The sequence below is a fragment of the Somniosus microcephalus genome, chromosome 21 (genome assembly GCF_052327205.1).
Source record: "Somniosus microcephalus isolate GS21.2 chromosome 21, FLI_Smic_1.0, whole genome shotgun sequence".
NCBI classification, from domain to species: Eukaryota; Metazoa; Chordata; class Chondrichthyes; order Squaliformes; family Somniosidae; genus Somniosus; species Somniosus microcephalus.
The window spans coordinates 20,028,466-20,043,739 of NC_141007.1; the positions used below are offsets into that span (position 1 = coordinate 20,028,466).

General features: G+C 44.8%; 1 protein-coding gene across 1 annotated transcript in view; it reads left to right on the top strand.

Moving 5' to 3' along the window:
* The window catches only part of tmem94 (transmembrane protein 94), a 151,972-nt gene that overhangs the window by 125,454 nt on the left and 11,244 nt on the right, over positions 1 to 15,274 (top strand). Inside the window, exons 28-30 of the mRNA XM_085963319.1 lie at positions 3,461 to 3,555; positions 11,000 to 11,093; positions 12,477 to 12,647. Coding sequence (XP_085819445.1) covers positions 3,461 to 3,555; positions 11,000 to 11,093; positions 12,477 to 12,647 — 360 coding nt within the window. The remainder of the gene's footprint in view (positions 1 to 3,460; positions 3,556 to 10,999; positions 11,094 to 12,476; positions 12,648 to 15,274) is intronic.

Here is a 15,274-nt window from a genome sequence, read left to right on the forward strand (position 1 = left end):
AATTTGCTCACAGCAAACTCCCACAAACAGCAAACTCCCACAGACAGCAGTGAGATAATGACCAGGTAATCTGTTTTAATGATGTTGGTGGAGGGCTAAATATTGGCCAGGACACCGGGGAGATAGAGTGTTACCAGTCGTCGTCGCACGTGTCTTCACACTGCTCCCTTTGGGGAACTGTATGAAGTGGTGGAAGGATTTCTGGCCGCGTTAACGTTCCTTCCGTGACCGTAACCATCTTCGTACCAGCCATTAGGGTGGTTAGTCCTATGGCGGGAGGGTTTTACGGGCTCCCACAACCCATACGAGGGGGGGGGGCCACCCACACCCACGGATGCAAGTATCCCGCTGGATGTCAACCCAGAATTTAGAGCCGGAGCTCCGACTCCACTTGCCGGGACTGTCTGGAGCGGGGTTCGAAACCCTACACCTTCTGGCCCAGCGGCGGGGATGCTACCGCTACGCCAAAGGCCCACTCCAGTGTTACCAGTGAGCCAGGGCTAATACTTTCCATCTCGGCAAACTGCATGTCCTTCATTCATTACCATTATGTGTCAGCCATAGTTCAGTTGGTAGCACACTCGCCTCTGAGTCAGAAGGTTGTGGGTTCAAGTCCCACCCCAGGGACTTGAGCACAGAAATCTAGGCTGACACTCCCAGTGCAGTGCTGAGGGAGTGCTGCACTGTCGGAGGTGCTGTCTTTCGGATGAGATGGTAATCTGAGGCCTCATCTGCCCTATCAAGTTGACACAAAAGATCCCATGGCACTATTTCGAAGAAAAGCAGGGGCGTTCTCCCCGATGTCCTGTCCAATATTTATCCCTCAGTCAACATAACAAAAGAACCAGATGATCTGGTCATTATCACAATGCTGTTTGTGGGAGCTTGCTGTGCGCAAATTTGCTGCCGCGTTTCCCACATTACAACAGTGACTCCACTTCAAAAGTACTTCATTGGCTGTAAAGCGCTTTGAGACGTCTGGTGGTCGTGAAAGGCGCTATAGAAATGCAAGTCTTTTTTTATTTTTTTCCATGGCTGAAGTAAGAGGTTGTCAATCCTCCAAGGCTCCAAACTAGAAGACAGAATAAAAAAGTAAGAAATGAAAAAATAAAGTGCAAAAGCAATAAACATGAAACTAAAATTGAAGATGCTGGCTGGTCTGTCAAACCGAGAAGGGGGGTTGAGAACTCGAAACCTTATCCGACCATTTCCATTTACAAATGCTGACTTACCCGCTGTGTATTTACAGCATTCTTCTTGATTTTTTTTTTTCCAATTAAAATCCTAATTTGACTCTTTGCTTGTGCCAGCTGCATTAAATAATTTATTAGGATTGAGGTGATGGTCAAAAGTCTCAGTCTGGAACTTGGGAGTCCGGGCGGGCCACAGCGAGGACAGCAGATGGCTGGCAGCCGGCTGAATGGAGAATAAGAGGCAGACGGGCACAGGATGATAATTCGGCTGGGTGCTTCCAATACTATAAACTGCAAGGACGAAGAACCCTTTAAAAAGAGCAGAGTCTGGAGTGTAAGCCAGGATACACTGCGTATACCCACCATTTCATTTGTGGGGGCTGAATTGCGGATTAAAATTGTGTTTTAAACTTAGTCCTGATCAACATAGCTTCCAGATTTATACCCACTGTTGGTACTCAACAGGGAGCATGGGTTGAAGACAGGGCTACAGCCTTTCGGCTCTCTGGTCATTTCTCTTTACACTTCATTATATCGGTATTAAAGGTGGGCCCATGAGCTCACGGAATGAGACTATGTCGCTTCATCTGAAACGAAAGCCTTACCTTTCCAGGGATGTTGGTACAAGTAGATTGAAATGCACCCAAATCATTAATCAGATGCCACGTTTAAGAAATAGTTGGTGTTAAATCAGTTGATGGACCACAAACCATACATAATTACCTGTTGATTTCTCAACAACCCACATTAAGTCTATGTGGGGGAAAATTTTTCTATCCTGAAAATAATGACTATATATAAATGTAGATTAAGTATAGTATGGAATGGGAAATGTTAAGATTTTTCAGATGAACCACTATAGCCTCACTCAGTGAGCGTATGGCCCCACCTTTAGTTCTGATGTAAGTCTGCTATGTTGTTGTGCTTTGAAGTTGTACTCCTATGTGGTAGGGATTGAAAAACAAGCTGCTGATCCCCTAGGCAATGCTCTGGCCCTGTGCGGCTTAGTGTGCAGTTGTCCAACAGGTGGCACTGTTCAATCAGCGGTGAGAAGTTTTGACTATACTTACAGACTTTGGCGATTCTTTCCACAATTTTTTTAAAACGCAACAAGTGGCTTTAATATTTATTAACTCTTAAGTATTTGGAGGCTGAATTGCAAAAGGTATTTACCAGTATCGACAGCAGAGCACAGTGGGATGTGTGAAGTGTGAGAAACCCCCTGAAGTACAATTGTAGATCCTGTCCTTCAAAATGGGGGCTCTATCTGGAGAGATCACTTTGAGCTGTGTACCGATAGGGTTAAGAACAAGTGGCTACAGGTCTGTCACTAGCAGTGGGAGCAGTTAAAGTGCTGACTTAGAACATCATACAAGATACATATTTGTATATTAAAGCATTGCACAATTTTCTTGGTATCAACACATTAAAATATGTCCAGTGACCACGAAAGTGGTTTCCTCACTAGCAGCAGGCTGGGGATTGGCCACATTAAGGCGTAAAGTCAGAAAGCGACACTCAGTGCAGTGTTTTGTCCATCAACAAGCAACACACACCCTGGATGTTAATCCCAGAGCCATCAGCAATGTAAAAATTCTGCTCAAGCTTGTCTATACAGCCAGCCCCCAAATTCATGTGCTGTGGCACTAAGCCATGCAGAGCATGAAGATCTCGGGTTTGATGCTCAGTCTGCGCTGATCATAGTCAAAGTCATTGCCACAGGTGACCTCAACATCCCTCAGCTAAGAAAGGGTTAAAAGACAGAGTTCTCATTCCTGATCCCCACCAGAAAGCACAGGGTGTGATATTCCGCCCTCCAAACCCAGACCGATAGCCTGCTCACAACCGCTAGCCTCACACCTAAAGAATAGCCACCAGAGCAAGGTACTGAAGCTGTGCCAGTGGAACTGCACACCAGCATAGCTCATCACCCTCACCAGGAATAGAACTGTGTGATCCAGTATGAGCAGTGACCAAGACTGAAGGAGGCCATGTAGAAGTAAATGGAAGTGTTGGGGTATATCTGCGAATGCTCTAACCCACACAGTGATGAGACATGGGTTCAGACTGATAAACTCCCACATCTAGGGTTACCAATCTCAAGCTTGCCACCGTGGACAATTACCAGCGTAGTCCAGGCACATGCCAACAAGGAGGGAGAACTCTCTTGAACTGCTGTTGCTACGCTCTCCCTGCACAGTGGGGTTGGGGGTTTGAAATGGGTGAAAGGCCACATAGCCGTGGGCTAATCTTATGGTTTCTTTTAGTTCTGCAGAGGGAGCGCCCATGTGGTTTGACAAGTATTCCAATGGGTTGTTGCTGGCTCAGAAGGTGATGGCCTGTTTCATTGTTCTGCACACAGGTAAGAGCAGCCAAACTTTCTTTGGAAGAGAAATAGCCCAATTTCTTAAACCAGTACATAACACGGTTCTATTGTTGTGCCACAGCAGGAATCTGCTTCGCACAATCTACTCTCCTTCTAGAACTGGTAACTGCCCTGAAGTTGATGTGATTGTAAGGAGGTGTCTCCTTGTCACTCACCCGATGTTGCCTAGTTTCTGTACTCAGAACAGCTAGATATCCACAACGTTGCACAGCTAGGTTTATTGGGTAACTATAGGCAACGGTTGTTGGCCTGAAAATTAATTTCTGTTTGCACGTTCGTGGTGCCTCCGTAAACCCAGAATTCACATTTCACTGTGAAAATTGAATTGAATTCAATTGCAAGACTTCTGTTTTAATCGCTCATTCAAAGACTGTCAATTCATTGAAAACTTGGCGTTTGAACCTCCTGCCTCATGTTGATGCATGTAAGTGGGCAGGGCGACACAAGATCCACTCCTGTTGACTAGAGAACCACACTGCATCTGGTTTTAGATGTCTTGTCATCTACATGTTTAACACCCAGTGTTTTAGTTTGTTGGTTCTATGGTGTATTAGAGTACCAATGTGCATTCCCATCCAGTGCAGGTGCATGTCAGTTGTTCTCCTTGTCATATGTTAACAGTGTGAGCCAGGCCATTGCAGGTAAAAGAAACCGAGCTGAATGCACCAGCTGGAAACCCAATAATTCATCTGAATATACAAAATTGGCAGGCAGGAAAAAGGCTAGTAAGCCTGCCCCACACCTTGAAATGGCTGGAGGATCATGACAAGACAGTCCTCCTTCTTCCCCCTGCAACCATGTCATCTCCTGGGAGAAGCAGAAGAAACAGAGAAAAAAAAAACAGGGCCAATAAGGGGCAAAAATACACTGGTGACCCCCTCAGTGGTATTGCCCCGAGGCTCGGCACAAGCAGGTGGCTTAGGGACATCTAACTGTGATGGTGAGGGTGAAAAAGGAACGTGTAATTTTCTAATTATGAAGGGAAAGGCTGTTAGAAAGGTTTGTGAAAATTCTCTGCCAAAACGTTCTTGACGAGCCTTTCAAGTACTAGTCAGAACATTGATTGTATAAATCATTTCTGTTCGGCGGGGGGAGGGGGGGGGTTAGTGGTGATCTGACATCTAGATTCACTCAAATCCCACTAAATTGAACTGGTTTACCCAGAGGTGTTGTGATTGGATCAAAGTTTGTATAAATAGAGTGCAGGATAAAAAGACCAGTTTACAGATTGTTGTGTCCTAGCATGCTTAATCACTCAGAAATTTTAGCAGGTTTTATCTCTTTGTAAGTGCTTTTATTTAGCTGTAAGTCTGCTGCTGTCTGTGGGTCGATTTTGTCAGCGGATTAAATCTCGGTAATTATCCTGAGCAGTTAAGACGCCAGTGTATAATTGAGCCGTAGTCGCTGTTCAGACCAAAACAATGCACAATGGCGTGTGGCTTGGATCAGAGATGCTTTCGTTGGGCGTCGCCTGCCCTGAACGAAACTTCAAAATGTTGGGTTCATGTTGAGTTCACGTGGCGCAGCTTCAGCTGTCGCAGGGCACAAGCATAGCAATAAAAATCCCTCCTGTGTGGATTCTAACCCGAATCCTGGCTTGCGAGGCACGGCTATTGGGGCCGCAGTGATGGTGTTTTGGAGAGGGTGGGGGCAATACTAAGCTGCAATGCGATGTCTGGCCACAAGCAGCTCGCTGAAGGAAGAGGGTGTGGTTGGAGGGGGTGGAATGACGCACAATCGGCATTTATTTTGTTTATTTCAAAAATGCTTTGCATCGGCTCGGAGCAGGTTGTGCAATTTTCCATTATTGAACAGATGAGTTTAGTCGTTAGCCGTGTATTTAGGCACCAGTTAACGAGACTTTATACCTACCCGTGTATTTAGGCACCAGTTAACGAGACTTTATACCTACCCGTGTATTTAGGCACCAGTTAACGAGGCTTTATACCTACCCGTGTATTTAGGCACCAGTTAACGAGACTTTATACCTACCCGTGTATTTAGGCACCAGTTAACGAGACTTTATACCTACCCGTGTATTTAGGCACCAGTTAACGAGGCTTTATACCGACCCGTGTATTTAGACACCAGTTAACGAGACTTTATACCTACCCGTGTATTTAGGCACCAGTTAACGAGACTTTATACCTACCCGTGTATTTAGGCACCAGTTAACGAGACTTTATACCTACCCGTGTATTTAGGCACCAGTTAACGAGACTTTATACCTACCCGTGTATTTAGGCACCAGTTAACGAGACTTTATACCTACCCGTGTATTTAGGCACCAGTTAACGAGACTTTATACCTACCCGTGTATTTAGGCACCAGTTAACGAGACTTTATACCTACCCGTGTATTTAGGCACCAGTTAACGAGGCTTTATACCTACCCGTGTATTTAGGCACCAGTTAACGAGGCTTTATACCTACCCGTGTATTTAGGCACCAGTTAACGAGACTTTATACCTACCCGTGTATTTAGGCACCAGTTAACGAGACTTTATACCTACCCGTGTATTTAGGCACCAGTTAACGAGACTTTATACCTACCCGTGTATTTAGGCACCAGTTAACGAGACTTTATACCCACCCGTGTATTTAGGCACCAGTTAACGAGACTTTATACCTACCCGTGTATTTAGGCACCAGTTAACGAGGCTTTATACCCACCCGTGTATTTAGGCACCAGTTAACGAGACTTTATACCCACCCGTGTATTTAGGCACCAGTTAACGAGACTTTATACCCACCCGTGTATTTAGGCACCAGTTAACGAGACTTTATACCTACCCGTGTATTTAGGCACCAGTTAACGAGGCTTTATACCCACCCGTGTATTTAGGCACCAGTTAACGAGACTTTATACCTACCCGTGCATTTAGGCACCAGTTAACGAGACTTTATACCCACCCGTGTATTTAGGCACCAGTTAACGAGACTTTATACCCACCCGTGTATTTAGACACCAGTTAACGAGACTTTATACCCACCCGTGTATTTAGGCACCAGTTAACGAGACTTTATACCTACCCGTGTATTTAGGCACCAGTTAACGAGACTTTATACCCACCCGTGTATTTAGGCACCAGTTAACGAGACTTTATACCCACCCGTGTATTTAGGCACCAGTTAACGAGACTTTATACCTACCCGTGTATTTAGGCACCAGTTAACGAGACTTTATACCTACCCGTGTATTTAGGCACCAGTTAACGAGACTTTATACCTACCCGTGTATTTAGGCACCAGTTAACGAGACTTTATACCTACCCGTGTATTTAGGCACCAGTTAACGAGACTTTATACCTACCCGTGTATTTAGGCACCAGTTAACAAGGCTTTATACCCACCCGTGTATTTAGGCACCAGTTAACGAGGCTTTATACCTACCCGTGTATTTAGGCACCAGTTAACGAGACTTTATACCTACCCGTGTATTTAGGCACCAGTTAACGAGACTTTATACCTACCCGTGTATTTAGGCACCAGTTAACGAGACTTTATACCTACCCGTGTATTTAGGCACCAGTTAACGAGACTTTATACCTACCCGTGTATTTAGACACCAGTTAACGAGACTTTATACCTACCCGTGTATTTAGGCACCAGTTAACGAGACTTTATACCTACCCGTGTATTTAGGCACCAGTTAACGAGACTTTATACCTACCCGTGTATTTAGGCACCAGTTAACGAGACTTTATACCTACCCGTGTATTTAGACACCAGTTAACGAGACTTTATACCTACCCGTGTATTTAGGCACCAGTTAACGAGACTTTATACCTACCCGTGTATTTAGGCACCAGTTAACGACACTTTATACCTACCCGTGTATTTAGGCACCAGTTAACGAGACTTTATACCCACCCGTGTATTTAGGCACCAGTTAACGAGACTTTATACCTACCCGTGTATTTAGGCACCAGTTAACGAGACTTTATACCCACCCGTGTATTTAGGCACCAGTTAACGAGACTTTATACCCACCCGTGTATTTAGGCACCAGTTAACGAGACTTTATACCTACCCGTGTATTTAGGCACCAGTTAACGAGACTTTATACCTACCCGTGTATTTAGGCACCAGTTAACGAGACTTTATACCCACCCGTGTATTTAGGCACCAGTTAACGAGACTTTATACCTACCCGTGTATTTAGGCACCAGTTAACGAGACTTTATACCGACCCGTGTATTTAGGCACCAGTTAACGAGACTTTATACCGACCCGTGTATTTAGGCACCAGTTAACGAGACTTTATACCTACCCGTGTATTTAGGCACCAGTTAACGAGACTTTATACCTACCCGTGTATTTAGGCACCAGTTAACGAGACTTTATACCTACCCGTGTATTTAGGCACCAGTTAACGAGACTTTATACCCACCCGTGTATTTAGGCACCAGTTAACGAGACTTTATACCTACCCGTGTATTTAGGCACCAGTTAACGAGACTTTATACCGACCCGTGTATTTAGGCACCAGTTAACGAGACTTTATACCTACCCGTGTATTTAGGCACCAGTTAACGAGACTTTATACCTACCCGTGTATTTAGGCACCAGTTAACGAGACTTTATACCTACCCGTGTATTTAGGCACCAGTTAACGAGACTTTATACCCACCCGTGTATTTAGGCACCAGTTAACGAGACTTTATACCTACCCGTGTATTTAGGCACCAGTTAACGAGGCTTTATACCCACCCGTGTATTTAGGCACCAGTTAACGAGACTTTATACCTACCCGTGTATTTAGGCACCAGTTAACGAGACTTTATACCTACCCGTGTATTTAGGCACCAGTTAACGAGACTTTATACCTACCCGTGTATTTAGGCACCAGTTAACGAGACTTTATACCCACCCGTGTATTTAGGTACCAGTTAACGAGACTTTATACCTACCCGTGTATTTAGGCACCAGTTAACGAGACTTTATACCTACCCGTGTATTTAGGCACCAGTTAACGAGACGTTATACCTACCCGTGTATTTAGGCACCAGTTAACGAGACTTTATACCCACCCGTGTATTTAGGCACCAGTTAACGAGACTTTATACCCACCCGTGTATTTAGGCACCAGTTAACGAGACTTTATACCTACCCGTGTATTTAGGCACCAGTTAACGAGACTTTATACCTACCCGTGTATTTAGGCACCAGTTAACGAGACTTTATACCTACCCGTGTATTTAGGCACCAGTTAACGAGACTTTATACCCACCCGTGTATTTAGGCACCACTTAACGAGACTTTATACCTACCCGTGTATTTAGGCACCAGTTAACGAGACTTTATACCCACCCGTGTATTTAGGCACCAGTTAACGAGACTTTATACCTACCCGTGTATTTAGGCACCAGTTAACGAGGCTTTATACCTACCTGTGTATTTAGGCACCAGTTAACGAGACTTTATACCTACCCGTGTATTTAGGCACCAGTTAACGAGACTTTATACCTACCCGTGTATTTAGGCACCAGTTAACGAGACTTTATACCTACCCGTGTATTTAGGCACCAGTTAACGAGACTTTATACCTACCCGTGTATTTAGGCACCAGTTAACGAGGCTTTATACCTACCCGTGTATTTAGGCACCAGTTAACGAGACTTTATACCTACCCGTGTATTTAGGCACCAGTTAACGAGGCTTTATACCTACCCGTGTATTTAGGCACCAGTTAACGAGACTTTATACCTACCCGTGTATTTAGACACCAGTTAACGAGACTTTATACCTACCCGTGTATTTAGGCACCAGTTAACGAGACTTTATACCTACCCGTGTATTTAGGCACCAGTTAACGAGACTTTATACCTACCCGTGTATTTAGGCACCAGTTAACGAGACTTTATACCTACCCGTGTATTTAGGCACCAGTTAACGAGACTTTATACCCACCCGTGTATTTAGGCACCAGTTATGATACTAAACTCATTTGCGTGAAGTTTCAACTAGTTTTGAAAACCACTTGTTAATTAGGGTATTAGACTCGTCGATAATGAATGGTTATGCTGGTTACAGAATGCACCCACAGCACTGCAAACATTCCTGTTCTTCTAGAATCGTTCTAACATTACATCGACTTTATTGGGTCTCATTTCAACAACAATAACTTGTATTTAAATAGCACCTTTAATGCAGGAAAACCATCCCAAGGCGGGATCATAGGAGCGTTCTAAAACAAAATTTGACACCCGAGATATTAGGGCAGATGACCAAAAGCTTGGTCAAAGTAGTAGGCTTTAAGGAGGAAAGAGCGGTAGAGAGGCGGAGAGGTTTAGGGAGGGAATTCCAGAGCTTAGTGCCTCAGCAGCTGAAGGTACAGCCACCAATGGTAGAGCGATTAAAAGGGGGGATGCGCCAGAATTAGAATTTCCTCTGTGCATTCTTGTTAACACACTGGGTAATACATTTGTGCAAATTTCTCTGTGCTATTTTAATGCATTCCATAATGCATTCTTCTGTATATTTGAAAAAAAGTCTACTTTTTCTGTTTGTTCTTATTCCCTCACCTCCTGTTGCAGGTGACCACGCATCTTGTTGTAGCTGGGAAGTCAGGTGTCCCGGCCCCAGACTGCTCCTCAAACTGTTGTCGGTGCTGCCCTGTTATTTCTGAGCCTTGAGTCAAATATGTGAGCAGACGAACATGTCACCCAATCCCCTGAAAGTAGCACACGAAGGAAATTAAACCCACGTGTGCATCCATTGTCAGTGGAAGACTGGGAGATCTCAAAACTCATCCATCAGTAAATCTTCATTTGATCTTTTTACTGCTACCCTGCTCATACTGCACAACATAGAGCCCACCTATAAAATACACTGGGCCACCAACCATAACAATCACGCTTAGTATTATAAGCCAAGCAAGTAAGCCGGTATACCATGCAGTACAGTTGAGTTATTCCATAACTCATTAGCAACTGTCATTCGTGAGTTATTTCTGGAGGTTCCTGTGTCCTCTACTTATTGGTCTGTCCCCACCCATTAGTTCTGATTGTGTGCTGCATGCCATCCTCTAACCTCCACCAGAGTACCAGGCAGCTGAGCTGCATGTCCGCCGCTTGGATACCAGTGGCAGGGCAAACGCGACCGTCTCCCTCATCTCTACCCGCCCCTCCGGTTCTGTTGCTAGCCGTCCCACCTAGCGGTTTGTGGGGGAACTGTAAACATCAAACAATCCTAAGGTTTAACCATATAACCTACACAGTTGTGAAGCAAACTACTTGATCTTTATAGTGCCCAGGACGTGTTCTGGAGAAAGAAGACTGGTTCAGTTTTACACTTGAGATCCTTCCCAATCTGTACTACTTCTTTTGACCAAGCTACAAGTACAGAACCAATCTACTTTGTAGAGACAGTGCCTAAGTAGATGTATTGGTTGTTAATTTGGTGTTCCTTGGTTGCAGTATGCATCTCCATCAGCCATGTCCATCGGTCCAAAACACTGTGGAGGAAAAATCCCTTCAGCAACTTATGGTGGTGCCTCACTCTACCTGTAGTGTAAGTATCGCTGGATAAGAGCACTTTACAACCTGAACACACCCCAGGTAAGATGTAGCTGTGGTTAGATTCAGAGTGAAGATTCCCCCTTCTGTGTCTCATCCAGCACTCCAAGATGACATATGGGCACGGTAAAGCTCCCTCCATTCTGCCCATTACTGTGCCTTAACTGCTATACAACTCTGCACTTCACCCTGAGAATTTATCTAAATGTATTCTGAGCAATTTTCATTAACCAGTAAGGAAACAAACTAATTTGTATTGACTGTTTAATGTACTGGGGTAAAATCTTATTAGAAGATGATAAACTGCTAAATTTATCTCCTTTTTGTTTCTGTAGCATTTCCCATAATCTACCCTATAATACATGTTGAAAACCTTGAACACTAAGATTCAGGAGGTTTCTAACCATATGAGGGTAATGAGGAGGGAGATGCAGTTTAAAACTGTCCAACTCTCTCCTTTGCTCAGTCTGATCTTTGTCTAGTTTTAAGTAGTATTGTGGTTCTAGATGACCACTGGAAACATGGACCCTCCACGTGTGGCACAAGGCTCTCTGGGCTTCAGCACCAGCACAAAGTAGTGATGGGGGGGAAAGTAGGATTCCTCACTGTACATTAAGTTAAACTTGCAAAATATATTCACAGAGGCTTTCCCAATGGCTGCACGGCGCCTTGGTTTCCCACTTCTGGTCATGATCCCGTCACGCCCATAAATTATGGTATGTTCGTGGGCAAAATCAGGCTGAGACTGTGATTTGCCTCCACCCCTACTGTTGTTGGCTTGCTAACACTCACTATGTTGCCCCATGCATGAAGAATAGTCACTTGGGTGAGGTTCTGTGCCTGTAGAATGGCACCTGGCAAGAGTTAATGTCTTGAGAGGAGAAAAATCCAGGGGTGGGGGAGAGGAATATTCAGAGACCATTGATAGAGGTCTTTATGAAGGGGTTCGATAGGGTAGACTTAGAGAAGATGTTTCCACTTGTGGGGGCCATAAATATAAGATGGTCACTAATAAATCCAATCGGGAATTCAGGAGAAACCTCTTTACTCAGAGTGCTGAGAATCTGGAACTTGCTCCCACAGGGAGTGCTTGAGGTGAATGAGATGCATTTAAGAGGAAGCTAGATAAGTTCATGAGGGAGAAAGGAATCGAAGGATATGTTGATGGGGTTAGCTTAAGTAGGTGTAGCATAAACACCAGCATGGACCTGTTGGGCTGAATGGCCTGTTTCTGTGCTGTAAAATTCTATGTAATATTACAGCCTTACAAATGATGGCAAAATGGTCCTGCCATTGACTGTCAAAGGGCAAATGGACTCATGAGCCTGTCTCTTAGTCTGCTATTGAACCAGTTTTCCATGTTGCTTGTAATCTCCAGGTTAGTGGGTCAAATCATACTGGTGGTGGTGGATTTAAAACTCTGGAAGAATATGGACACCCCGTTGACCTTTGACCTGCAGGACATCCCATTGATCTCCTGGCTCCTCGGTTTCTTGTCTGTCATTCTAGTGGTGTTTGTCAATGAAGTGGTCAAGCTACATGAAATTAGGTAAGTGCACAAGCTTACAAGGAGTTAAGAGGCTGCTGCCTCCGAGGCCTGTTGATAGCCTGTAGCCAGTGTCATTCCCACAGGAAGCTGGGGACTTGCACCTGAGGTAAAATAAAACTAGCCTTAAAGGCGTGATGTCTTTAGGAAAAAGAATTTCATTCAAAGTTTTTTTTTAAACTTAATCGCTCCTATTGAATTTTTATAATAAACTGATAAAATCATTAGTACTTTTTCTGAAGCTGAGATAATTTGCAGCATTAATTCATCACAAACATATACGTTTCAGATCTTCTTGGATCCCTGGGGTCAGCCATGGGATGCTGCAGTGTCTTGGGTTAGTCCCACTCCCACAGGATGCTGCATTGTCCTGGGTTAGTCCCACTCCCACAGGATGCTGCATTGTCCTGGGTTAGTCCCACTCCCACAGGATGCTGCAGTGTCCTGGGCTAGTCCCACTCCCACAGGATGCTGCAGTGTCCTGGGTTAGTCCCACTCCCACAGGATGCTGCAGTGTCCTGGGTTAGTCCCACTCCCACAGGATGCCGCAGTGTCCTGGGTTAGTCCCACTCCCACAGGATGCTGCAGTGTCCTGGGTTAGTCCCACTCCCATAGGATGCTGCAGTGTCCTGGGTTAGTCCCACTCCCACAGGATGCTGCAGTGTCCTGGGTTAGTCCCACTCCCACAGGATGCTGCAGTGTCCTGGGTTAGTCCCACTCCCACAGGATGCTGCAGTGTCCTGGGTTAGTCCCACTCCCACAGGATGCTGCAGCGTCCTGGGTTAGTCCCACTCCCATAGGATGCTGCAGTGTCCTGGGTTAGTCCCACTCCCACAGGATGCCGCAGTGTCCTGGGTTAGTCCCACTCCCACAGGATGCTGCAGTGTCTTGGAGTGGCTCCCTGGTCCTTTTACTTTAAAATTCTTTCCCCTCTCTCTCGAACTTGATCTTTTCTACCCATTCTTCTGGCTTATCGGCCCCTTCACAGCTCCTTACCTCCCTCAGTCTTCGCTTTGTCCCCTTTGAAACTGATTATGGAAGAGAATGCTGCAAGTCTGGAGGGTAATAGTTGGGCTGTAGACCCTTCACCGGTACTCAAGTTTGGCACCATTTGATCGCCACTGAATTTACCTCAGCTTCTCAGTTACTCCTTTGAACCTTGGTGGCCTCCTGCAGTTTGGGTCTTTACACTCCATGCAGACAATTTTCATAACCTGTCTTCAAATTCGGTCGCATTTCATTATATGGAGGTAAAATATTTTCACTCTATCTTTTAGGATTGGAAACTTTTTTTTTGTCCTGTCTGGTTTTGAGTATATTTTGGTGAAAAAGTAGGTACTAATAAGGTTAAAGGAGATATTGAATTACCAGATGCAGTCATACAGCCCAGGGGCAGTTCCTATCAGTTAGTTCATCTCTCTCCGACTGACTGGCTCAGTAACCCTTCATGACTAGTACCTCGGTCATGTTACCACGTGCTCTTTATCCAAAAATATTTTAAAGAATGAACCGAACCCAAGAATGTTAATCAGAAGGCGAGGAATTCAAAATGTGATAGTGGGTACAGTAGTGTAGTGGTTATGTTACTGGACTAATAATCCAGAGAACGAGAGTTCAGAATCACACCATGGTAGTTTGAGAATTTATAATAATCATAATCAACTTTATTGTCATTGTTAGTGCACAAGTGCAGTACAACGAAATGTAGGCTTGCGGCTCCCGAGAGTGTACATTTAGATTAAGACATTTAAACATTCAACATTCATTTGGCTTGTAATACATTAACATAAACATAACCACAATAAAGTGCATTGGCAGATGTGCAGGCTTTAGAGTTTATTTGTGGAGTTCAGTAGGATGACAGCCCTGGGAAAGAAGCTGTTCCTAAATCTGGTCGTACGGGTGCGAATGCATCTGTAGCGCCTCCCAGATGGCAGGAGGGCGAACAGACTGTGGCTGGGGTGGGTAGGGTCTTTGATGATGGACCGTGACCTCCGTAAACAGCGTTTCTGGTATATGTGCTCTATGGTCGGTAGCCGGGTGCCGGTAATGCGTTGGGCAGTTTTGACTACCCACTGCAGGGCTTTCCGGTCATAGTAGCTACAGCTGCCATACCATACTGTGATACAGTTCGTCAGGATGCTCTCTATTGTGCAGCGGTAAAAGTTAGAGAGGATTTTGAATTCGGTTTTAAAGATCTGGAAATAAAACGCTGACATCAGTAAAAGTGACCGTGAAGCTGTCTGATTGTCATAAAAATCTAACTGGTTCACTGATGTCCTTTTATAGAAGGAAACATAGACACATAGAAGATAGGAGCAGGAGTAGGCCATTCGGCCCCTCGAGCCTGCTCCGCCATTCAATGCGATCATGGCTGATCATCCAAATTCAGTACCCTGTCCCTGCCTTCTCCCCATATCCCTTGATCCCTTTAGCCTTAAGAAATATATCTAACTCTTTCTTGAATATATTTAATGAACTGGCCTCCACCGCCCTGTATGGCAGAGAATTCCACAGGTTCACCACTCTCTGGGTGAAGAAATTCCTCCTCATCTCAGTCCTAAATGGCTTACCCCTTATCCTTAGACTATGACCCCTGGTTCTGGACTCCCCGGCCATCGGGAACATCC